Source organism: Mesoplodon bidens (assembly GCF_964165515.1).
Source record: "Mesoplodon bidens genome assembly, chromosome: 11".
NCBI classification, from domain to species: domain Eukaryota; kingdom Metazoa; phylum Chordata; class Mammalia; order Artiodactyla; family Ziphiidae; genus Mesoplodon; species Mesoplodon bidens.
The window spans coordinates 56723771-56749260 of NC_138167.1; the positions used below are offsets into that span (position 1 = coordinate 56723771).

Consider the following 25490-nt stretch of genomic DNA (forward strand, 5'->3'; position numbering starts at 1 on the left):
TTGTTCCTGCTTAAAAGTAATGGCATCCTAAATTTCTGTGATGCTGACAGCATCAGGACAGGTATTTTCTGCTTTGCTTCCCTCCCTTTCTTCCTAGAGCAGGGGCTCCAAGCATATGGTCATTTTTTTGTTTATTGCCCAATATTTACTTTTATATGATTGCAACCCTTCTGTGGGGGAATTATCAACTGAGACTGATTAGAGAGAGCCAGCCTTCCCAACTACCCATCTTGATGCTCCCACCATATAGTTGAACATGTGTTAAAAGGAGTGAGCGACCAGGATCCTCGACTTAGTGTATTGTTTTGAGTTTCTTAGGAGATAAAATCATGGTGGTATTTACATTTGTGCTGTCCGGAAAAGGCAAAAGCCATTGCTCTGTTTTCCACTTCAGGCTATTGAAGCATGTTCAGACACGTGGTAGAGGTTCATTCAGTGTGGCCAGTGGTTAAAATTGCAGACTCTGGAAAAGGGGAACTAAGACACAGTGTGATACTGATGCACTCGCTCCAGGATCCATTGGCTCTAACAAAGACATGGTTTTGCATTACTGAAGGCGAGTGCGACCAGCATTTAGGAAAATGCTTATGCTGTAGGTGCTGGTTCAGTGACAGTAGGAAAAGCAGTAGGGGGTGGCAGGAGGAGTGACTAAATAGTTCTGTAATTTGACTTAGTTTTTTAAATATTGGATGCTTAGCACATAGATTCATTGAATTTCTAAGTGCGGCTATACTTGCATTAGGAATACCATGTTCAGAGATATCATACTGATATTTTTATTGTGGTTAAAGGAAATTTTGTTTTCCTATGAGGAAGCTATAGTACAAAAAGAAAGTTTATGAAACTGTTAAACTAGCAAACAATTTGTTTCTTCATTGAGTTGAGGAAAAGGGTTTGCAACATGAATTGACAGTTTGTGGGGTATACAACATGATGCTCTGGTAATACTAGGAATGGTCAGAAGTCATCAATCTTATAACATTTCTATTTCTAAAGAAAATCTCTGCATAGAAGTTTAAGTATTTATGAATTATGGGTATATATATGGCATTAAATTTTGAGTGGTGTCAGTTTTTAGTAGTTATGTGGAAAGCTCCAAGTTTACTTTATATTTGAAAATACAAATGTAAAACAAAACCAAACACAAATGTTCTCAATTTTGCCATGGCTTCATATTATTTTCTATAAGGTTTCATTATTTAAAAGTGTTATAATTAATACATTTTTATAATTTTCTTCTCTCTCTTTCTTTTAGTTGGCACTTGGCAATGTAATAAGTGCATTGGGAGACAGGAGCAAGAGGGCCACGCATGTTCCCTATAGAGATTCTAAGCTGACAAGACTACTACAGGATTCTCTTGGGGGTAATAGGTATGCATAAGTGTTTATGCTCCATATTCCTGATTTCAGTTATTCATTATTTTTAAAATACGTTTGTAAAGTGATTTATAAGAACTGTTTTTACTGTAAAGCAAATTAATAAGATGAGGAACTAATAATTATTAAGTTCCTCAAATGTGTGAGTGCTTTTGCATGTTGTTATTTCTCATATTTCTTATAACACCTCTTGAGGTAGGTGTTATTATTCCTCTTTTATAAATAAGGAAATTGAAATCCAGAGAGGTTAAGGAATTTATTCAGTCACTTAGCTTATAAATGAAATCCTTGGCATGTGCTCTTTCTCTATACCACTGTTTCAGTTTTAAGTGCTTGGCACATAGTTGATGCCTAATAAAATTTTGTTGAAAAGTAAATGCTGTCTTCTAAGTAATTAAAAAGTAATTTAAATATTATTGATTTTCTTTAAAAAGTCTCCTAAAATTTAAACATTTTTTTACATTTGAGAAAAAATTTTAAAATGTTAATTGAATGAAATATAGGGTGATTGTTGGTTATTAACTTTGCCAGAATCACTGATATTCCTCCTTTTCTGTACTTCGCATCATCCTGATATGTTTCATCAGCTAAATGTATTCTTTTGGTAATGCATTCCTTTTTATAAGCATCATAATGTTGCCTTTAAAAGTGGTAACTTTTTTGGCATTTAAATTCAATCATAGCACAGTTCAACAAGTTACACACAACTACAGTGAATCTATTTACAGTGTTTTCAACGGTCTAACATCATGTTTACTGATGCTATAAAATGATCATTAGGTGCTGTAAAATGATCATTAGATGCTGTAAAATTAAACTTGCAAACTTTCTTTTTGAACAACTATTATTCAAAGATTTTTGATAATGTTAAATTTATTTAGGTCTGAAGTTGGATGGATTTAGAAATAAAGTTTTGTTTTATAGAATTCAAGAGTATCATTTTTATATTCCTTCTTTTCATATAATATTGGCATTGTCTTAACTCATCTGTCTTCTAGCATATCCTTTGTATTGCTTCTACTGTTACATATTTCTTAATTCTGGTCTATATTTTCATTCTGACCTTCAATATCAATCTGGGTCTTATTATAACAGGACAAAAATTTTTGTTTTTTAAGCCAAATATAAATTTTTTAAGTTTGCTAAATTGTAGCCTTTTCCTGTGTTTATTTCTTAGCTTTATAATACAGCTTTGTCTTATAACAAAGCAGAGATAGTAAACATCTTCCCCTTACAAGTGTCAATACTTTTGAATACTTCAGTATTTCTGAGAGTTTGCTTGCCCTGTAACAATCTAAGATATTTGCACTGTGGGTTTTGACTTCCTCTTGAGTTTTATCTAAGCTATAGCTAAAGAGTCTCAGATGTTCCTCACCCATTTCCTATCTAGTGGTAATGCCTCTTATTCTCAGTGACCCTCAATTCCTGCTTAAAACTGTGAGATTGAATGCCTAGCTCAAAAGCATTAAACTTTGTATAAGCATTGGAAAACAAAATTCCTTCATGTTGTGATGTTTGTACAAATTTCTCTTAAAAGAAATATTAAATCAAAAATATTTGTGGAAACAAGCTGCATATATTTATGTGTACAGTTTGGTGATTTTTTAAAAAACCACCCTGGCTTTTATACATTTATAATGTTTAATGTAACACTTTAAAAAGTTTATAGCAAAAATTCAGAAAAATACAGAAAAATATAAAACATGATAAAAATCAACTGTATTTCTATTACTTGTAAGTAACTATTGTTAACATTGTGATGTATTTCCTCCCTAATGTGTAATATAATATGATATAACAATATATAAGATAAATAACTTTATTTATTTGTTTGTTTATTTTGGCCATACCGCATGGCTTGTGGGATCTCAGTTCCCCAACCAGGGACTGAACCCGGGCCACAGCAGTGAAAGTGCCGAATCCTAACTGTCAGACCACCAGGGAACCCCCTAATATATTTAAATTATATAGTTTCCTTTAAGACAGAGTTATGATTTTATATAAAAATGAACAACTTTCATTAAAAATTTTTTTTCATAAACATAACTGTTCTTGAAATTTGTATCATTTGTGTTTTAATATGTGACCTTTTTACTATACAATAGGTCTTAGCTCCTCTCATTCCTGATTTCACTATTCTTCTTAAGCACTTGATCCCAATACTTCTCAAAATATTTTTAATAAGGGAGAGTTCTCCTCCTTCCCACTTCCCAGTTGTAGTGGGTTGATATTGAACATGACTATACTCAGCTTGTCCCATTATGTGAGTTTGAAAATACTTGAACTGGTCTATACTCTATTCAGTAAAATGAGTTCATTGATTACAGCAAGCTCAAATGTTGTAAAAGTTGCCAAAATGCTTACTCTCAATTTCTATACTTGTCATGAATCTGCCAGACTGGCACTGGACTGGGGATAACATTTTGAGTAGTCCTATCCTCTAATCAGTATCCATAATCATCACTCACTGGATTACCTTATCTTCTTCATCAACAGAGATGAATGAATTATCTTAACTTCTGACTTCAAATAAATAAATATAATATACGCATGACATACAAACAATTATTAGGGACCTTTTATGTTCCAAGTAACACAAACAAATAATAATGACCTAATATGTTCCAAATATTGTGTTGTACAAAGTAGTCTGATGAATAGAAAATATTTGATGGTCCTTGTCTTCTAGGAGTTTAGTATCTAAGAGTTTGGATCTATAAAATTTCAATATAATCATAATCAACAAAAAAGAGGTATGCAAAGGGTATGAGGAAGCAGAGAGAAAGAGTACAGCCAAACTCAGGGTTGGATTCTTGGTCTAGATGATCTCTGAGTTGAATCTTGAATAATAGTAAAAGTAAGGGTAAATAAGGATGAGCAAGAGTTCACAAAGGAATAAAGATAGGTGGAATGGGACCCCTTTTAAAAGGGTTGCTATGAAGGGCATTATGCTAAGTGAAATAAGTTAGACAGAGAAAGACAAATACTGTATGATATCACTTATATGTGGAATCTAAAAAATACAACAAACTGTGAATATAACAAAAAAGAAGCAGACTCACAGGTATAGAGAACAGACTAGTGGTTACCAGTGGTGGGGAGGGGCAATATAGAGATGGGGGAGTGGGAGGTACAAACCATTGGATGTAAGATAGGCTCAAGGATATATTGTACAACATGAGGAATATAGCCAAAATTTTGTAATAACTGTAAATGGAAAGTAACTTAAAAATTAAAAAAATGAGATATTACTACACATCTAAAATGAGTAAAAATAAAGTTTGACAATACTAAAAAAAAAATAAGAAGAAAATAAAAGTGTTACTATGAGTGCTGTGTTGAGATTATTGGGAGAAGGCAGGAGTGGAAGCAGGAAGCTAGGAGCCTATAGATTAGAATTGATAGGTGTAAATTTCCTACCAGGGTGGGTAAATTAGCTCCTTAACTGTTAGTGTGCAAGTGCCCATTAGACTCTCCACGTCTTTTTCATTGACAGAAATAGCTTAGGAATAATAAGCATTTTATTATCCTATTCTTTGGTTGGTAAAGCAATTCATCATGACGATAAAATAATGTTTCCCATTTTTCCTATGTAATCTAGCCAGAAACTCTGGAACTTTGACCACTCAATCACAAATGACGTTTCATATTGTGAAACATGGGTATACTAAATACTTTTCTTTATCAGGTGATAGGATTTTTTGTAAAATTTTTTGCTGAAATAAAAAAATCAGGATGCTGAAATAAAAAAATCAGGATGCAAATGATTAAATAAAAGGAAAATTTTTAAATCCTAAAATAGGGACTTCCCTGGGGGCACAGTGGTTAAGAATCCGTCTGCCAGTGCAGGGGACACAGGTTAGAGCCCTTGTCCGGGAAGATCCCACATGCTGTGGAGCAACTACCCATGTGCCACAACTACTGAACCTGCGCTCTAGAGCCCTCATGCCACAACTACTGAGCCCGCGTGCTACAACTACTGAAGCCCTTATGCCTAGAGCCCGTGCTCCGCAACGAGAGAAGCCACCGCAATGAGAAGCCTGTGCATGCATGGAAGAGTAGCCCCCGGCTCGCCACAACTAGAGAAAGCCCGTGCACAGCAACGAAGAACCAAAGCAGCCAAAAATAAATTTAAAAAAAATAAATAAATAAAATCCTGAAATATTAAGTAGATAATGAAAGCAATGATTTTTGAATTTCAACATGTCATATTATAGATAGATTCAATTTTAGAATTATTCTGTGTATATTGCTTCAAAAATTTTTTTAAAGAGGTGAGAAATAAATATATGCACTTCTATTATGAGTATATGGTATTATGAGTCAAAAAAGGATAATATAAATTAATTTTCCCCAATTTTAGCCAAGTAAACAAAATCTTTTTCCTTAAGATAGTCTTAAAGCATTGGGGCTTATAAATTTGCTTTTATTTTTAAGTTAGTAATGTCAACCTTTTGGTATCTCAAAGGAGAGATATTATTCAAAAGGGGGGAATTTAAAAATGATTATTTCAGTGTTTTATTTGCTTTTATCTGTAAACCTAATTATTTTTTGTAACTTTCAGCCAAACAATCATGATAGCATGTGTCAGCCCTTCAGACAGAGATTTTATGGAAACTTTAAATACCCTGAAATATGCCAATCGAGCTAGAAATATCAAGAACAAGGTGATGGTCAATCAGGACAGAGCTAGTCAGCAGATCAATGCGCTCCGTAGTGAGATCACACGACTTCAGATGGAGCTTATGGAGTACAAAACAGTAAGCTAATGGTTTTGACTTTGCATTTTGTGATACATTTTGTGTACACAATGATACCTTTTTGTGATGGCTTGCACATGTATGTCTCTGGAGTCTCTTCTCTGTCCTAGTGGTGGCATCTTTACTTTTGGAGGTAGAATTCTCTAGTTTTATGTGTGGGTAGCCTTTAATAATGTTCAGTCTAACAACCTGACCAGCCTCTTGTTTCAAAAGACTTCCTTCCCAGTCAGATTCTTTAGTGACAAATGCTCAAAGGAGAGATGTAGTAGAGGGAAAAGGATCTCTTGCCTTGAGGCTGTTAAGACAAAAGGGCTCTTGGTTGTAGAATTGCATAATCCTGCAGTATCCTTTAACAAAACTCTTGTGTATTTAAAACTTCTCAACCAACAGGGAAATATTTTTCTTTTCTAGGGTAAAAGAATAATCGATGAGGAGGGTGTGGAAAGCATCAATGATATGTTTCATGAGAATGCTATGCTACAGACTGAAAATAACAACCTGCGTGTAAGAATTAAAGCCATGCAAGAGACGGTTGATGTACTGAGGACCAGAATCACACAGCTTGTTAGTGATCAGGCCAACCAAGTTCTTGCCAGAGCAGGTATGTGTGTAGGGTGGGATGAGTGAGGGATTACTTTTGGAGAACAGGAAATGTTCTTCATGTTTGTTAATTTTGTGGAATATTTGAAGTGAAAAAGTCAATCTCTGTGTATACAATCTGTGATTTTAAGTTAATACTTAATTTGTAAATAATGCATTCTTACAGAAACAAAATATGCCCTATGCTTCATCATATTATCTTACTTTCTGCTCATGTAATTAAGGGCAGGAAATTTGCTGTTTAAATTATGTTTCAAAACATTATTGTTTGTTTCTATAACTTTGTTTTTTCTCTCATTCAGTTCTGTTGAATTTTAAAGGAAATTCTTTTTTAAAATTAATTTTTATTGGAGTATAGTTGATTTACAATGTTAGTTTCTTCTGTACAACAGAGTGAATCAGTTATACATATATTCACTCTTTTTTAGGTTCTTTTCCCATATAGGTCATTACAGAGTATTAAGTAGACTTCCCTGTGCTATACAGTAGGTTCTTATTAGTTATCTATTTTTATATATAGTAGTGTGTGTGTGTCAATCCCAATCTCCCAATTTATCCCTCTCCCCCTTTCCTTATTTTATCTTGCAGGTGAAGGGAATGAGGAGATTAGTAATATGATTCACAATTATATTAAAGAAATTGAAGATCTCAGGTACAGTTCACATTCTGTAATACATAATGCACGTATTTTGGGTTTTGCACTGAAGTATTATTGCTATTTGTTGGGCTTATTTTTATTCACAGTGATATTTCAGCCCCTTGGTCAGGTTAACTTTAGGGGAATAGGTACTTGCCTATAATGGAACATATGGGAATATAATGTCACAAACTACTTTCCTCTTCCCACATTATCTTCCTGGGTTATCCTCCTGCTCTTGTTGTTATACCCTTAATTGGAGGCTTACCTAACCTCATATAACAACAGATATAATTGGTGTCGATGAAGTTACCTCCCTGTGCCTCTTCACCCACCATTTGGGAATGGTCAACATCAATAAGTCATCTCTAATTTTTAAAATCTCCCATTACTTCTGTTCCCTTATACTTCTTCAGCTATTCTATATGTGTGAGTCATTGCATCCCTACCAATTTGCCTGCCTCTCTGGTACATACATCACCCACATTTCATACACATATTGCAAATACTCACTGTATGCCAAGCACCATGCCATGGACTGAACAAGTATGACATAAACAAGGAGTTCACAGTCTAGGTGGGTCAACTTACATAAATAGTCACATGTAGTAAATGGAATGACAGAAATCAGTAAATAGAACACCCATGCCTGGTGTGGGAATGTGGAGGGGAGCACTGAGCACAGACTGGGAGAATTGGGGTCAGAAAGTAGATCAAGGACACTAATCATTTCTATAATATTTTCAGGTTCCATGGTTTGCCCTGATGGCTGAGCTGCTTTCTCTTAAGTAAAACTACAGTCAGCTCCATTGGGAGCATCTAAATAGCTCAGATCTCACTTCTGTTAGCCATTTGAAGAAAATAACCAAGTGAGAGATTATCTTTCACAGCTACCCTAACAATTCTCTGTCTTGTATTTGTGTTCTATTTCCCTCTCTCTTCCTCTGGCTATTCTAGAGATTCTTAAACAGAGATGAGTAGTGTTTCTACTGTTTCTTCCTCTGTAAGGCACACCAGGTCCCTTGAGAGCTTCAAAAAGTAAAAACCAGTGAGAAAACATCTGATATAGCAATAGATAAAGTTATTCAAATAACTATTACTTTTATTCTGTTTATGTATTTCCAAACTTTAGCTTTTTGATGGAGACCTTTGGGACCTTAGGTTGTAGTTCTGGTCAGCTGCCAAACTGGACTTGTAGTTTCCATCTTGTGTTGGCAGTGCTCTTTTCTGCCTACTGCCAAAAACTTTTCTTCTAACCAGTCTCCAGTGTTTCCTGACTCTGTAGACCCCATCTTTACCATTCCTTCAGACAAAACTAATATCTCTGTCTTTTAGTTCCTAAAGATTCTTTTCCTGCTCCTAGTCTGCTTCTTTTTATCTTTTTTTTATTTTCTTGGCACTGGTCAATTGTTAAGGCTGATTTCATACTCTGGTTCTTGGGCTTGATTTCCTCTCTTCCATCATGTTATTCTAAGACCATATCTAAGCTTGATCTCATTATTTGGTGAATGGCTTGACCAGTGTCATTATTTCTTAGAAAACTGACTGAATCATTTCCATTCCTTCTGGTAGCTAAAAGGAGCATCTAATATCTTTCTTCTAAGACTATTAAGACTTATAAGACTATTCTTTAAGCCATCTAGAGAACAATGATTACTCTTAGGCCTTGGGTTCAGTCAGTGATCACATCTTTCGTGGTATACGTTAATAGCTTTTTCCACTTTCCCAACTTTTGTTTGATGGCTCTTTTATTCAGTTTGTCCCACTCATAAAGTATAGTCTTCTCGGATCTCAGGACTGTAATTTATAATATTAAAATAATTTACATATGGGATAAACATAAATGAGCTTTGAATTTAAATTGAATTACCTGCATTGAAAATTTTAAGCTTCTGTTTATTAAGTATATGACCTTGGGCAAATTACCTAACATCTTTGATCTTTAGTGTTTATCTGTAAGAATGAGGTAATACCTGCTAGTCTCAAAGAGTTATTATGGGGCTCAAATAAAAGAACAGGATGTAAAAATTACTAAATTGAAAAATACTGTAAAGGTCTAACATATTATTATTTAGGTCCAAGTTCTCACATTCTGTTTCATCTACCAAATTCTACTCCAATCCATATTTTAATCAATACTTTCTCTTAGGAAGACATTCATTCACAGCTACTTAAACTTAATGTAAATTATGTAAATGGGATGGGAATGTTTATATTTTAAGTCTTATCATTTTAATTATAAAATAATACTAGTTACCTTTTAATAAATTTACACATCACATTATTTGTTGTGAAATGATAATAGTCACTAATTAATCTTAGTTTTCTGGAGTTTAAAATTTTTGTAGAAATTTCTGAAAATATAGGAAAGTTTTTAAAAAGTTAAAATCATCCATATTCTCACCATTCCAAGAACTGATGTTAATATTTTGGTGTATCTCTTCAATAATTTTTCAATGCATACTTTAGCAAAATTTGTATCGGGGTGTATGTATTGCTTTGCTATCTATTCTTTGAAATGTGACAAGATATTACGATCATTTTTTAATGTTATTAAATATTTTTCTAACATGGTTTTTGCATGGTTCCATGAGTACTGTCTCATGGGTTGTAATTGATTTATTTATCTAATCCCCTACTGTTAGATAATTATATTGTTTCCAACTTTTTGATAAGAGTAGTTATTATTTGTTAAAAACATTATTAGTCAGGTGAGTTTTAAATTCATTGTATCATCATCCTCATAACCATCCTAGGGAAGTATATATTTTCATCTCCATTTAATGGAGGATTTAGAGATTCTGTGAGTGAAAAAGCTGAGAAGAGATTCAGTAAGTGAAAAAGCTGAGATGCAAGCCTCAGTTTATTCCTTCCCAAGGAAGTCTGTGTACTTCCCCTTATGCCTCACTGCTTGGTCTCCTATTAAATGAAATGCAGACAGCAACAAGTGTGTGATTGGGTGAGTAGGAAGAGAAGGAGAGGCAAAGAGAGAGATGTTATCTCTTCAGCCCATACAAAAAGCAGGATCTACTAATGTAGTGTGGGGTTGGTGGAGTTGGAGGTGAGCCCTAAAGGTTTCAGCCTTTATTAGCACCAGGACGGAAGAAGCATTAAAAATATGCCCCTACTAAATGCAGATTTTTAAAATCAGGTAATAATCAAACACAAATTGTCTGATTATTATATAAATGAGCCAATTAAAAACAGGTCATTAACTGATAGCTAATTTATATTTTCATTCATTTTTTTAAAAGGGTCTTTTTTAAAAAATTAATTAATTTATGTATTATTTGTATTTTTAGCTGCGTTGGGTTTTTGTTGCTGCGCACGGGCTTTTCTCTAGCTGTGGCAAGCGGGGCTACTCTTCATTGCGGTGCGCGGGCTTCTCATTGCAGTGGCTTCTCTTGCTGCGGAGCACGGGCTCTAGGCACGTGGGCTTCCGTAGTTGTGGCATGCAGCCTCAGTAATTGTGGTGTGCGGGCTCTAGAGCTCAGGTTCCGTAGTTGTGGCTCATGGGCTTAGTTGCTCTGCAGCATGTGGGATCTTCAAGGACCAGGGATCAAACCCGTGTCCCCTGCATTGGCAGGCAGATTCCTAACCACTGTGCCACCAGGGAAGTCCCCTTCATTCATTATTAACATTCATTATTATGTACCCAGGCTTTGTGCTAGATATTGAAAATACAGAAAAGTGTAAATTTTTACTTTGAGTTTTTATCATTAAGCTGCGTTTTTATACTTAGATTCCCCTCTTATTAAAAAATGACAGCATTATATTCAGAATTTTCTTTAAAATAATTTTGAAATCATTTAACTTAAAAGTTTGTACACAGCTATTTAACCATTTTAAAACATTGTAACTGTTGCAACACCAAATATAAAGTAAAACAATTTCATTAAAGAATATATAGGACACTTATTTGTAACATATATTCACTGATTTGTGTATATTCTGTCTCTAGTTGATTTCAACAGTGTCATGAATAATTCTGGTAGGCAGTGAAAAAACACAGCTGACTGTGCCTTCTAGAGCTCAGTAGTTGCAAATAATCTAGCACCTTCCTCTGAAACATTTGAACATATGGCAAAAGTGCTTAGTAATATAGTTTTGAGACAGAGATAGTAGGTAGTATTTTCTCCTTATAACCCTGTCTCAATCACCCTTGTGCCAAATTGACCTGGGAAATTTATTATACTGAAGTAGATAATTGTGTTCTTTTATGGTTTAAATCAAATGGACTAAAGGAACTGGCCTAGAGGACTCTCTGAATCCCTTGTAGTCTCAAAAATCCAGGCTCTTTTAGGATCTTATCATTCAGTGTTATTACTGACAGCACATACATTATTTTCCTGTCATTATGAGGACCGCTTGAGCAAACAAAATAATGTTTTTAATTATCAAACTCGGGTTTCCATGGAGATTTCATCTTTTCCCATGCCATATTCAGGAGCCAGATATCTTTCAGCCAGTTAGGGGCAAGTTTGACTAACTATTCCTTACAAAGATTTGGAAATGTTATTATAGCATGATGAATGAGGAACAGGAAGTAAGGGAACCATGCTGCTCGCACATTTTAAGTTTCAAAGATGAGTTTACAAAGCAAGGATAACTAGTGCCTATTGACCAGAATGCAAGTAATCTACTTATCACTGGCACATTTGAGCACTAAGAGTGTTACTTCAAATTTACAATTATTTGATCAGGAAATTTTAAAAATATCTTAAACACTAATGTTTGTGAACATATTTGTTAAAAAAACCATACCTTGTAGCAATGTTGAAATACATTTCGGGAAACTTTTTAACTTGCAAAACAACTCATTTAAAATGTTCCCTGTTTATTCTTAGAGTTGTCAAGTTTGCAGAGATGGAAGGTAGGGACTGGGAGGAGAGGGTAATGAGGAGTTAGTGTTTAATGGGTACAGAGTTTCAATTGGAGAAGATGAAAAAGTTCTGAAGGTAGATGGTGGCAATTGTTGCACAACAGTGTGGGTGTACTTTGTGCTGTAGAACTGTACACTTAGAGATGGTTAGGGAGGTAAATTTTATGTTAAGTATTATTTACCATAATAATAAAATGTTTCCAACTTAAATGTATTTTTATTCATTAGGGCAAAATTATTAGAAAGTGAAGCAGTGAATGAGAACCTTCGAAAAAACTTGACAAGAGCCACAGCCAGATCACCATACTTCAGTGGATCATCAGCTTTCTCTCCTACTATAGTATCCTCAGACAAAGAGACCATTGAGATTATAGATCTAGCTAAGAAGGATTTAGAGAAGCTGAAAAGGAAAGAAAAGAAGAAGAAAAAAAGGTAGTGCTATAAAATCACTGCTATGCTGCTAATTACTTTTCAGGCTATTTTAATTTGCAATTGCAATGAGTATACATAGCCTCATAAGTATATTAGTAAATAAAATGTCATTTAACATAGGTGACAATTATAATTATATACTTTTAAAGATTTATCTCTACTTGTATGTAAAAAAATTTATTTATAATAATATGGTAGTGAATTTTATTTAGACTATGACAAGGTAAACTTACTATTAGAAATTATTTTATTATTTTTTCAAATAGCTGCTTTTGCATTCCATTCATCTTTTCTGAAAAGCTTGTTCTACCATTACTCTTTTCATTTTTTTCCATTTTCTAATACAATTAAATAGTCTCATTGATATATTCTGCTTCCTGTCTAGATTAGTTTAACTAAAGGCTAAACTAATTCATCAGACTGTCATTTAATATCATTTGGTCTCTTAAGTATTTTCTGCGGGCTCTAATTTGATTATGTGAAAGTTATTTATGTTATTTCAGGCTTTCTGACTTTTCCAACAAGGAGTTACTCAGCTTTTCACCACTGTTCTAGGCTTCCTTTTCCTTGCATCCTGGTAATATCTCCCTCTAAAATCAACTGGATGCAAAGAAGAGGAGGAAAATTAAAATATGACCACTTGTAATCTATGAATGGTTAAAACCTCATAAATTGTTTACATATTGATTCAATGGTGCAGTCAAATTACTTACGTAGAATATATTTTGAACATGCCAGTCAAATTAATTTTAAGCATTTTTGGCTAGATATTCCAAAGGGGGAAAATATATCTTATTTGTCAAATAGCTTGTTATGGAGGTGCACTTTTTAGAATTACTATTGACATTTAGTCTAGCTGCTGCTTTGCTCAGTTTACTTAGAAATATATTTTGACAACCAAGCATTTCTTCTTTGAATAGTCAGTTGACCAAAGTTATTAGAGGTTTAAACTCTCCAAATTAATTCTGCTGTTTGTCCTTGAGTTAAAAAGGACTGATTAGAATAATTAAAACAAGGAGTTGCACATCTATGGTTAGGAGGCATTGCAATTGAAATTGCATTCTTAAGATACTAATGTCTTAAAAGATGTTGCTCATGGATGGCTGATTATGGCAGCATTAAGAAATATATAATGATTAGTTCTTATGCAGGGCAATTAAAACTGTAACAGTGTTCACAGAATTATCAAAACTGGTTTGACCTAACATACTGTGGAAATGAAAATGAGACTTCTGCACATGACTTATCATTTATTTGTAAAATTCAGTTGTGTAGTTGGTCAAAATGTGAAATGGTATGACTTGTTTTTAATGGTGTAGGTGGTTTGTGTTCATGAATAATAAGTAAGGATAAGCAAGGGTATATTTCTCAAGGTCATGAGCTGATTCTGCTTTCCTTTTGAGGTAAATTTAGAGATGTTACCATAATCACCTGTTGGGTATGAATAATAAAAAACAGATAGGGATCCCAATAGAAACCTAGGCACTTTTGACGTTTTTATAGTGATCATAGGTACCCTAAATTTATACCTCTGATGCAGGTTATTTCTGTGACAATGCAGGGTTGTAAGGTTTTTGACTGATAAATAGTTCTATTTTACTCAGCTTGATAAAGCATTTCATTTATCACCAATAACTTTTAACTGCATGTAATGTAAATTCCTTTTTTAAAAATATTGGTAAGCTCTCATTTTAGCCAAAGGGTTTGCTACAGTTGAAACAAAAAATAATAAAGAGTTTTTGTTGAAACAAAACAGAATAAAGTGTTTAGAATGACAGCAGCTTTACTGAAGTTAGTGATTAGTCTTCTACAGGAACTCTATGGAGGCAGTAGCTTCTGTTTGGATGTATTGATTCTGGTTAAGTTGTATTACATGCCTCATATTTACTTATTTTATTTATCAAAGAGAACATTGCAAAATTTGGTTCTATCTCAACCTTGCATATATAGTAAGTAAGTTCAATTTAAAATCATTTGGAACTTGGAACTAATTTTTCTCTAGAAAGTGTTACAAGTACATAATGTCCAGGTTTCCCAACTCACTCACATGAAATGATATTTACTCATTCTATAGTGTGGTAAGAGCAATTCAAAAGGGAATAGGAAAAGGAAAATAGGGGAAAGAAACTTTGTTTCCCTTCCATGAATGTTGACCAACCTTTGGGGGAAAATATGAATTTCTGCCTTAGCCATTCTCTCTTATTCCTACCTACTGACCTTCTGTGTCCCCATGAGGTCATGTAATTCTTCCCTAGCCCGAAGTACTCCCAATTTCAAAATCACCTACTTTCTTCTCTCATCTCCTTAAATTCAAAGTTGGAAACAAAGCCATCTGACTAGAGAAAGGAACTCATTCCAGTGGAAATGACTTAAACTAATAAAATTCCTCTAGGGATATTTGTAATTTTGAAAGAGGAAGCATTAATCCAACTATTGAAAATTTGGGCAGCAACCTCATAAAGAAAAAAAATTAAATAGTGTAGGGAAGATTTTTGTTACCCCTTTTGGTTGACAGTTTCCAAAACCTATCTGGGGTTTGGCCTTTGGGTTCAGCTTTGCTCAGCTGTCCCAGTTCTCATAGCTACTTCTGTTTCTCCCACTGAATCCACAAATTCTTTAGAAGCTCCATGTCTTTTCATTTACTTTGTTTTTGTGCTGTTAGCCTTTGGTTGTAGTGACTACAGGGCCTCTGACACCAAGCGTTGGTTGGTGGAGGTGCAGCTGTATCATTTTTATGTCAGAAGCTACATTTGTGTTCAAGGAGGATGCCATAAGTCCTGTTTTACATGAAATTTTCACCCTCTTGTCAAAGTCTTTATCTAAACTACAACCAATTGCTAAGATGTGTGGTTTAAAAGTTGGCTCTTCTTCCTGTGCTTATTTTCTGTTGAGCTGTAAAATAATCCAAAAGTGTAGGTAGTAAGAAAATAAGGAAGAATAATCGAATAGACTACATTGACTATTTTTTTTAGTTACACAAATGTTAGAACGGTTAGCAAGATTTGTCATCCCCCCCATTTAACTATGGAAGAGGTATTATAAATGGAACTAAATTAAATAAAGACTGAACTCCATTAAATTATGGAGAAGTATCAGTTTATATCTCTGCCCCTCTACTGTCATTTGGAACTATTGATTGTAATGTTTTTTTAAAGAGAAAATTGGGAAGGCATCTAAAGTTTATCTACTTATTAGCTCACATTATCCATATGTTTTAATATAGCTCTCTAGTGTAAGGTAAACAATATTTCTTCATGTTGAAAATAGAAAATTTGGGTTTTTTACTAGGGAACCATATCCTTTGAGTCATTATAGCTAATTATCATCAGTATAAGCCTAGTTTAGACTTTTTTTTTTTTTTTACTTTTTATGGTGTATATGGATAAAGAAAATTTACCATTCATACATTAATCCCCATATTTTTGGATATCTAACTTTAAATGACTTGCATTATAAAAAATTCATTCATCAGACTGCATTATATTTGTATTTAGTGGTGTCAGGTTGAAACTCTAGAAACACAGAGATTTCTTAGGTGATGGCTTTTCTTACCCTTTTCTAAACATTATACTGGACATTTTGATCTCTGGTAAATATCACTCTGCAGAATTTTTTTCTCAGAAAGATTGCTAGTCTCTTGCAATAGCAGTATATAAGTTGATTGTGAAAAACAATCACAGGCCAGCAAATAAAAATCATGTTATAAAATTAAAATGAGAACTGCCTTGATGAAATAATTCATAACTAAGACTCAATCTCTTCATTTTAAAATACTGATGATTCTGAAAAAAAATTTTTTTTTTTGGAATCCAGGCAGAAGTGTACTATATCAAGATTGCTATATGCTTAATCAGAGCCTAGCACATCTATCTTTTTGTCTACATGAGAGATACTGGTATTCAGTACATTCCACTGAGTAAAGATTCCCAATTCTGTGTATTGAATATTCTTTAAATGTCAAAGCTTTTAAATACATATTTATAGTTTTTCTCATACTTTGCTGGTTGAAAAATAACCTTACTAATGGAAAGTACTACATTTCCCATTTTATTGCCACCTTTGCCTTAGATATATCCTTTTGGTAGTCTAGTAATTAGTACAGTGATATTAATTTTCAGTTAATAAAATTACAGTTTTCCACTGATATCATAACAATCATATTCATTTGACCATAATACCATTTCATGTATAATTTTGAAATAGAATTATTTTTTAGATTTAGTGATGTTCACATGTAGTATATTGAGATAGAAAACAAGTTTAAAAATTAGTATCCTAGTATGTAGTATTAATGGTATTTTCATATTATGGTATAAAGGCATTACTTTTTGAAGCTCTTTTAATGATGCCATAAAAAGGTATTTTGTAAAGGTTTACAAAGGAAGAGAGGATATCATTGGAAGTAGGCTTTTGTTTTGGAAGCTGAGAAAATTGATCCATTTCAGGTTAAGAAAAGCAATGGCATCCAAATACTCTTACTGTTTATCAACTTTATAAATTGAGACTGTACATTTTACTGCTGAATAATTTCAACTGATAGTCTATATATACTCTTCTTAGATATAATGCTGCTTGTTTTTCTTACTTTTTATTCATACAAAATGTATTGCCTTTTTACTGTGTATTGTCCTTTGATGATATCTTTTAAAATTTATTTTAAAGTCTTCAAGCTCATGTATCATTTTTACCTTCTTATCACTTTCGCTTTTTACTGTCTGGTTTGTCCTTCATTGGCTTGGCCTTCCAATACTGTGCCTCGTGATTTTGAAGGCTACAGAAACTTGAGGAAAGCAATCGAGAAGAAAGAAGGTTGGAATATTTCCCAGGTTTTTTATTAAAATGTCATTTAAATACTTAGTTGCCATTCAAAAGGATATATGCTGTAGAATTATAGATTGTTTCAGACTAGATTAGCTTGGTGCTCCTAAAAATAAAGATGATTTTATAAAATTAACAAAAACACTGAAAATATAAAAAAAAAAACTTTTTGAGAATAAAGGCCAATGGTTATATGAATTAAAATTCAGGAATTTCATGTGAATTTAGAATAGATTATCATAATTTTGACGGCTAAAATTGGCCCAAGAGCCCCACCCTTTGATTTTCAGAATATACCTTTCGGAAACTTGTGAACAGACAGGGAATTATTAATTCGGTGGGAATTCGCATTTTGTTGCAGCACATGCTAAGTCATGGGTGGGCTCATTCTCATCTCTTCCTTATTTTGTGTAATCTTTGTTGGGAAAACAACGTTAAAATGGCAACAAAGTAAAAGGAAACTGTGGCCTTACTACAGATAAGATTTATAAGGCATATTTAAGGTGGAATTAGAAAAACAAGTTTTGCTTTTAAAATGTACCTGAAGTCAGCATCAAAAACAGGATCTTCTCTTTTTTTTTCCATTTGAAATTTGAGCAAAATTTAGAAGCACTACTCTTGAACTCCCAATATAATAAAAATTTGCATTTTACTCATTCAATATTATGATTATTTAACCAAGTATCAAGTAGTATTTTACTTCTTATTAGAACTTCTCTTTATAGATTTTTCTAAATGTCTCATGATTACAATATCAAAATGATTAAGGAAATAAACTGGTTTCAAAATAATATTAACTATTTTAGAAGCACCACTTTATAATTTTATTTCTTACTAAAAATAAGCCTTGAGAACTTTTACTGTGCAACAATTAAACTAATCTCTTACTTTAAATAGCTGAAACCATAAATTATATTTTAAGTTATTTAATAATTTACATTCCACAATTATACCCTACATATTACATAGTATTCTAAAGTTTCTATAATTTATTGTAGAATTATATTTTAATTATATAGTTAAAATATAATTCTATAATTAAAATATAATTCTATGTGTAGGTCATCTTAGGACTCACCTAATTAGTTTATATTTAGGACATTATGTTTATCATTGGAGTTAACTTAGAGCATTAAAATGTGAGAAATTTTCTCTTTTGAAAGGTCAAAATAAAATGTATAGTTAAAGTAGTGTAATGGAAACATTTTCCCACCTTAAAATAGTTAAGTCCTTTAAATATACTTAATGAATAGCATTTGCCTCCAATTTTTATATGATGCCTTATAGATAACAAAAGCAGAATTGTTTGGTGTTCTAGGACAGGGCTTCTTAAACATGAATGTGCATATAGATAACCTGGAGTGTTGATAAAATGAAGATTCTCACTCAGTAGGACTGACATGGAGCCTGAGATTCTACATATCTGACAAGCTCCTGGGTGATGCTGATGCTTCTCTGTCTGTGAACTGAACTTTGAGGACTGGCTTTGGAGTCATGACACCTGGTTTTAAGTCCCCTTGAGTTGATAAGCTTCACCAGGCCACAGTTTCTTTTTTGGTTGTCAACAAAAATGTTGACATTGCTTGTCAAATGTCAAAGGGTTTAAATTACTTGATCACTAGTGTTCCTTCCAGCTCCAAGATTCTGATTCTATGTAAAGTGCAAACTTACATATTTTTCATTGTTGCTTAGATAGTTATTTTAGATATAAAATTTCCCCACTTTATTGAAGGAAACTTGAATATTTGCTGTACAATAATCATAAAGTATCAAATTGTGTACTTTAAAAGCTTAAACCTTACATGATTTATACAGGTAAATTAATAAAGTTAACAACTGCTGATTTTTCTGCATCAGAATTGGCACAAACAACTTATAATACATGAGTTAACTTCATATATAAGTGAAAATAACATTTGTTAAGCTGGATTCCGGTGACTTGGAGGGTGTAGGAGGGTGTGTTAGGTCAAGTATTTGAAACAAGGTGGTTGTATGGCTATAAACCTGAATAAAAGGGAATTTGTGTTGGAGCTTGAAGTAATGAAGGAACTGACAATAACAAAAATTGTATGCTGCAAGATTTGCTGTTGAGGAAGGGAGACTGCATAGGGGTGGGGATAAGAAATGTGGTGGGAGATATCTTTCCTAACACATGCTCCTTTCCTAGTCTTAAGCCTTAGGCCTATCTCAAGTATAGCACTACTTGAGTACATCGTGCTGGCCTTTGAATCAGATGATTGGATGAAGGGGGAGTTTCTTTCTAGATTTTCATCTTGAAATGTGTGATGATGGAAAATGAACAGTCCTATTATAATACAAGTGATGTAAGATAGGCATTCAGTATATTCAACATTTTTCTCTAACAAGTGATTTAACAAACTCATGGAACCTTGTTATAGTTTACTTGATTCCTCTCCAGTTAAGAGGATTTTATTGATATTCCTATTGGTAGTTTCTTCTCACTCTAGTAATATGCTGTCTTCCATGCATCTTTATGCATCTTTCAATTTGTACTATTCTACCCCAACATAATTAGTGTGTGAGACACATAGGCAGAGGTTCCAAACAGAGGTACTCATGCACAATCATAGAGATTAATATATTTAACAAACACTTCATGGACATTTATTATGCACATCCCTTGGGTACTGGGCATGTAATGCTGAGCCAAACAGACATGATCCCTTCCCTCATGAGGCTTACAGTCTAATGGGGAAGACAGAAATTACAGAAATAACTACCTAAATAAACATAAATTAAGAACTCTGAAAAGTGCTTACAAAGGAAAAGTATTTGTGTTCATCTTGTTCTGAGTTCAAAAATGTCTTTGAGAATTGGGACCTACAGTTAAACATTAGAGTTTAATAATAATACCAGCACCTAAATGAGATTAATTTTTTAGCCTAGAAGCTAAAAATAAATCCATGTAATAGGGCAATTGTTTAATGTAGCAGAATATCTGAAAGAAATGATAGCTGTTATAAAGTTATTCTGGTAAAAATTTTAAGCTCTTTCTAGAAGAATTTTATTTGGAGAGTATTGCTTTATTCAAGTATTCTTCTTATTCTTAATGACTTAAAAAGTTAACTATAGCACAAGAAGAAAATTTTCATATGTAAATTCATTTAAAGTTCACTTTCTTAATATTATTTAGCTTGATAAAATGTAGGAGTCTAATGAACGGAAGTGTAACTTCTGTGCATAATTGATGGTGGTTGCTAAACCCTGAAGGGTCAGAGTGATTTAACTATATAAAAACTTTGCTCACTATAGAGTCTTCTTTTTCTCATGGCCACTAGGGCTGAAGTAATTAGTTTAGCTATAACATTATGTGACATTTGTATATATCAATAGTTAGGGCTGCTGTACCGATACCTGAAGAGGAAGCTTTTATTTGTATGGTGAATCTTGTGGCAGATCCTGGAATTTCCTATTCAATCAGGGGTCAGGCAGAACTTCAGACAGTTCTGATGTACAGAGACCCATTTCTGTGAGAACATTATGAGAAATAGCCCTGTGCTACAGGTATAACCTAGGAGAAAAGAACCTGTACTATTCTGTTACCAGGGGAGACCTGAACACTGTGATGGATGCATCCGGTATAGACAAGCTTACTGTGGGCAGATGTATTCTGATCTTTAAATTTATTCTTAAATGTATTAGGACATTAATAAAAAATGCAGTTTCTATATCTTTGTATTAAGATGAGGAAAATTTATATATTTAGATGAGAAAACAAAAATATTTTTTATTTCCATTGAATTTAATTTGCCTACATTCTAGTTGATTGAATGTTATGGTGACTAGTTCTTAGCTGTCTCATCAGGTGTCATGCTCCAGGGTATAATCTATTCCTTAGTGTTTCTAGAAAATAAGATTTTCTCCATTGATATAAATCACTGTACTATGAGTTGAATGGCAGTTTCAATTTTCCTCTGAAGTATCATACATGATAACTTTGCTGAGTTAAATGATGAGCTCTTCTAGTTTGTTTTCAAAAATAATTGATGGTTTTTAAAAATCTGGGAGAAAAAAAGTGAACAATTTTCCTCTCTACTTTAGCATCATACACTTTTGCTTCTTTTTTTTTTTTAGTGTGGCTACAGACACTGACCAAGAGAAGAAAGAAGAAAAGGGTATTTCAGAAAAAGAAAGCAATGAATTAGAAGTTGTAAGTATGAGAGAATAAACTTGTAATTTTGAGTCCCTGGATTAGGTTGTTCTTTGTTGCTGATAACTGTACTAACTTATATGTAGAAAAGAGAATCGGTTATCATACATCCATTTTAAATTGTGTCCTTGAGTACTTCTTTTCTTCAGAAATGTGAGCTATTAAATATTAGCAACTCACAATCTTGTGCACTGTGAAAGCATTGTGTATGGGGTGATAGAATACTAAGAGAGATGAAGTACTCTTTGATTTAAGACAGAATTATTGTAAAATAACCTTAAAATTGTGGATTGATATTTTTAACTTATGAAAATTGAAATTTTTCTGCTCTTGTATTTTATAATCACAGTCTCTCTCTGTTTTTTTGTAATTATTCATTGAGACTATATTGTGCATATTAAATATAAAGCACCATAATGGAAGCTGGGGCAAAATTAAGTCATACGGCTAGGCACACTTCATAATATTGTGGGAGGAAGAAAAATTCTAACTCTGATTCTGTTTTTTTGTTTGTTCTTTATTGTTTATTTTTTAAATGATTATAGTTGCTTTACAATGTTGTGTTAGTTTCTGCTGTACAGCAAAGCGAATCAGTTATATGTATACATATACATCCACTCTTTTTTAGATTTCCTTCCCATTTAGGTCAACACAGATCATTGAGTAGAGTTCCCTGTGCTATACAGTAGGTTCTCATTAGTTATCTATTTTATACATAAGTGTATATATGTCAGTCCCAATCTCCCAATTCGTCCCACCTCCCCCCTTTCCTCCTTGGTAACTGTAAGTTTGTTCTCTACATCTTTGACTATTTCTGCTTTGCAAATAAGTTCATCTGCACCATTTTTCTAGATTCCACATATAAGCAATATTATACAATATTTGTTTTTCTCTTTCTGACTTACTTCACTCTATATGACAATCTCTAGGTCCATCCACATCTCTGAAAATGGCAGAATTTCATCCCTTTTTTATGGCTGAGTAATATTCCATTGCATATATGTACCACAGCTTCTTCATCCACTGTTGGTGGACATTTAGGTTGCTTCCATGTCCTGGCTATTGTAAATAGCACTGCAGTGAACATTGGGGTGCATGCATCCTTTCAAATTGTGGTCTTCTATGGAAACGTGCCTAGGAGTGGGATTGCTGGGTCATGTGGTAGCTTTAGTTTTAGGGTTTTTTTTTTTTTCCATGAGTAGTTTTTTTTTTTTTACGTCTTTATTGGAGTATAATTGCTTTACAATGGTGTGTTAGTTTCTGCTTTATAACAAAGTGAATCAGTTATACATATACATATGTTCCCATATCTCCTCCCTCTTGCGTCTCCCTCCCACCCTCCCTATCCCACCCATCCAGGTGGTCACAAAGCACCGAGCTGATCTCCCTGTGCTATGCGGCTGCTTCCCACTGGCTATCTATTTTACATTTGGTAGTGTATATATGTCCATGGCACTCTCTCACTTTGTCACAGCTTACCCTTCCCCCTCCCCATATCCTCAAGTCCATTCTCTAGTAGGTCTGTGTCTTTATTCCCATCTTACCCCCAGGTTCTTCATGACATTTTTTTTTCTTAGATTCCATATATATGTGTTAGCATATGGTATTTGTCTTTCTCTTTCTGACTTACTTCACTCTGTATGACAGGCTCTAGGTCCATCCACCTCACTACAAATAACTCAATTTCGTTTCTTTTTATGGCTGAGTAATATTCCATTGTATATATGTGCCACATCTTTATCCATTCATCCGATGATGGACACTTAGGTTGTTTCCATCTCCTGGCTATTGTAAATAGAGCTGCAATGAATATTTTAGTACATGACTCTTTTTGAATTATGGTTTTCTCAGGGTATATGCCCAGTAGTGGGATTGCTGGGTCATATGGTAGTTCTATTTTTAGTTTTTTAAGGAACCTCCATACTGTTCTCCATAGTGGCTGTACCAATTCACATTCCCACCAGCAGTGCAAGAGTGTTCCCTTTTCTCCACACCCTCTCCAGCATTTATTGTTTCTAGATTTTTTGATGATGGCCATTCTGACCAGTGTGAGGTGACTTGCTTTTCTCTAATAATTAGTGATGTTGAGCATCTCTTCATGTGTTTGTTTGCCATCTGTATGTCTTCTTTGGTGAAATGTCTATTTAGGTCTTCCACCCATTTTTTGATTGGATTGTTTGTTTTTTTGATATTTAGCTGCATGAGCTGTTTGTATATTTTGGAGATTAATCCCTTGTCAGTTGCTTCATTTGTAAATATTTTCTCCCATTCTGAGGGTTGTCTTTTTGTTTTGTTTATGGTTTCCTTTGCCGTGCAAAAGCTTTTAAGTTTGTTTTTATTGATTTTTATTTTCATTACCCTAGGCGATAGATCAAAAGCGAGCTTGCTGTGATTTATGTCAAAGAGTGTTCTGCCTATATTTTTGCTTAAGAGTTTTATAGTACCTGGCCTTACATTTAGGTCTTTAATCTATTTTGAGTTTATATTTGTGTATGGTGTTAGGGAGTGTTCTAATTTCATTCTTTTACATGTAGCTGTCCATTTTCCCCAGCACCACTTATTGAAGAGATTGTCTTTTCTCCATCATATATTCTTGCCTCCTTTGTCATAGATTAAGTGGCCATAGGTGCATGGGTCTATTTCTGGACTTTCTATCCTGTTCCACTGATCTATATTTTTGTTTTTGTGCTGGTACCATACTGTTTTGATGACTGTAGCTTTGCAGTGTAGTCTGAAGTTCAAGAGCCTGTTTCCTCCAACTCCGTTCTTCTTTCTCAAGATTGCTTTTGCTATTCGGGGTCTTTTGTGTTTCCACACAAAATGTAAAAATTTTTGTTCTAATTCTGTCACATAGTCTCTCTTAATGAAGTAATCAGTTTGCCTTGCCAATATTGTGCTATTAATGGACACAAATCACATTTTAGGAAGAAAGTCAAGAAGTGAGTGATCATGAAGATGAGGAAGAGGAAGAGGAGGAGGAAGAAGATGACGTTGAAGGGGGTGAAAGCTCTGATGAATCAGATTCCGAGTCAGATGAAAAAGGTACTTGTCCTTGGTACAAGGACAAAAATTTATTTTGGGCACTTGTTTAAAACATGGCAGAAAACTCTTTAACATTCTCCATTTCATCCTTGATAAAAGCACCTTTTATAATTGCTGGCCTATATATGCCCTCCAAGTCTCATGTTCTTCTCTTATTGGATTTAGTCATTGTGTAACTTCCATTCTTATTTGCTACAAATGGTATCTCTTGTCCTTGACCAAAGTGAACACTCTTTATCTTTTTGCCCTTTTTAAATTTTTGGTATATTCAGGATATTTTCCTTATAGCTGCCAAGTGAATACTTGGATACAGATGATGGTTTTCATGCTCTTATTATAGCCTATCCCAGAATTTTTATTTTCCTCTTTTATAATAGCCAATTATCAGGCAGACTTAGCAAACATTACTTGTGAAATTGCAATCAAGCAAAAGCTGATTGATGAACTAGAAAACAGCCAGAAAAGACTGCAGACGCTGAAAAAGCAGTATGAAGAGAAGCTAATGATGCTGCAACATAAAATTCGGGACACTCAGCTTGAAAGAGACCAGGTGCTTCAAAACTTAGGTAAGAATTATATTTAATTCAAATTAAAGTTCAAACTAAATTGTCAAAATAGATTTTTATCCTGTCTTCCTTTACAAGAAAAAAAATAATATTAGAAGTCACATTAAATGTTAATTTGTCCCATTATGTTAAATATTACTGTTTATTTTGTTTTTTCATGCTGGTACCTGTCTAGGCTATTTAATAATTTTTTTCCCAAAGTTGT

The 25490-nt window shown here is 33.6% G+C and overlaps 1 protein-coding gene across 4 annotated transcripts in view; it reads left to right on the forward strand.

Moving 5' to 3' along the window:
- Nucleotides 1–25490, forward strand: part of KIF21A (kinesin family member 21A) — a 166409-nt gene that overhangs the window by 92751 nt on the left and 48168 nt on the right. For all 4 annotated transcript variants that reach the window (XM_081250315.1, XM_081250316.1, XM_081250318.1 and 1 more), the window contains exons 7-14: nt 1256–1371; nt 5942–6137; nt 6549–6738; nt 7326–7389; nt 12485–12688; nt 21602–21677; nt 24602–24719; nt 25097–25285. In XM_081250315.1, the coding sequence (XP_081106441.1) occupies nt 1256–1371; nt 5942–6137; nt 6549–6738; nt 7326–7389; nt 12485–12688; nt 21602–21677; nt 24602–24719; nt 25097–25285 (1153 nt within the window). The remainder of the gene's footprint in view (nt 1–1255; nt 1372–5941; nt 6138–6548; nt 6739–7325; nt 7390–12484; nt 12689–21601; nt 21678–24601; nt 24720–25096; nt 25286–25490) is intronic.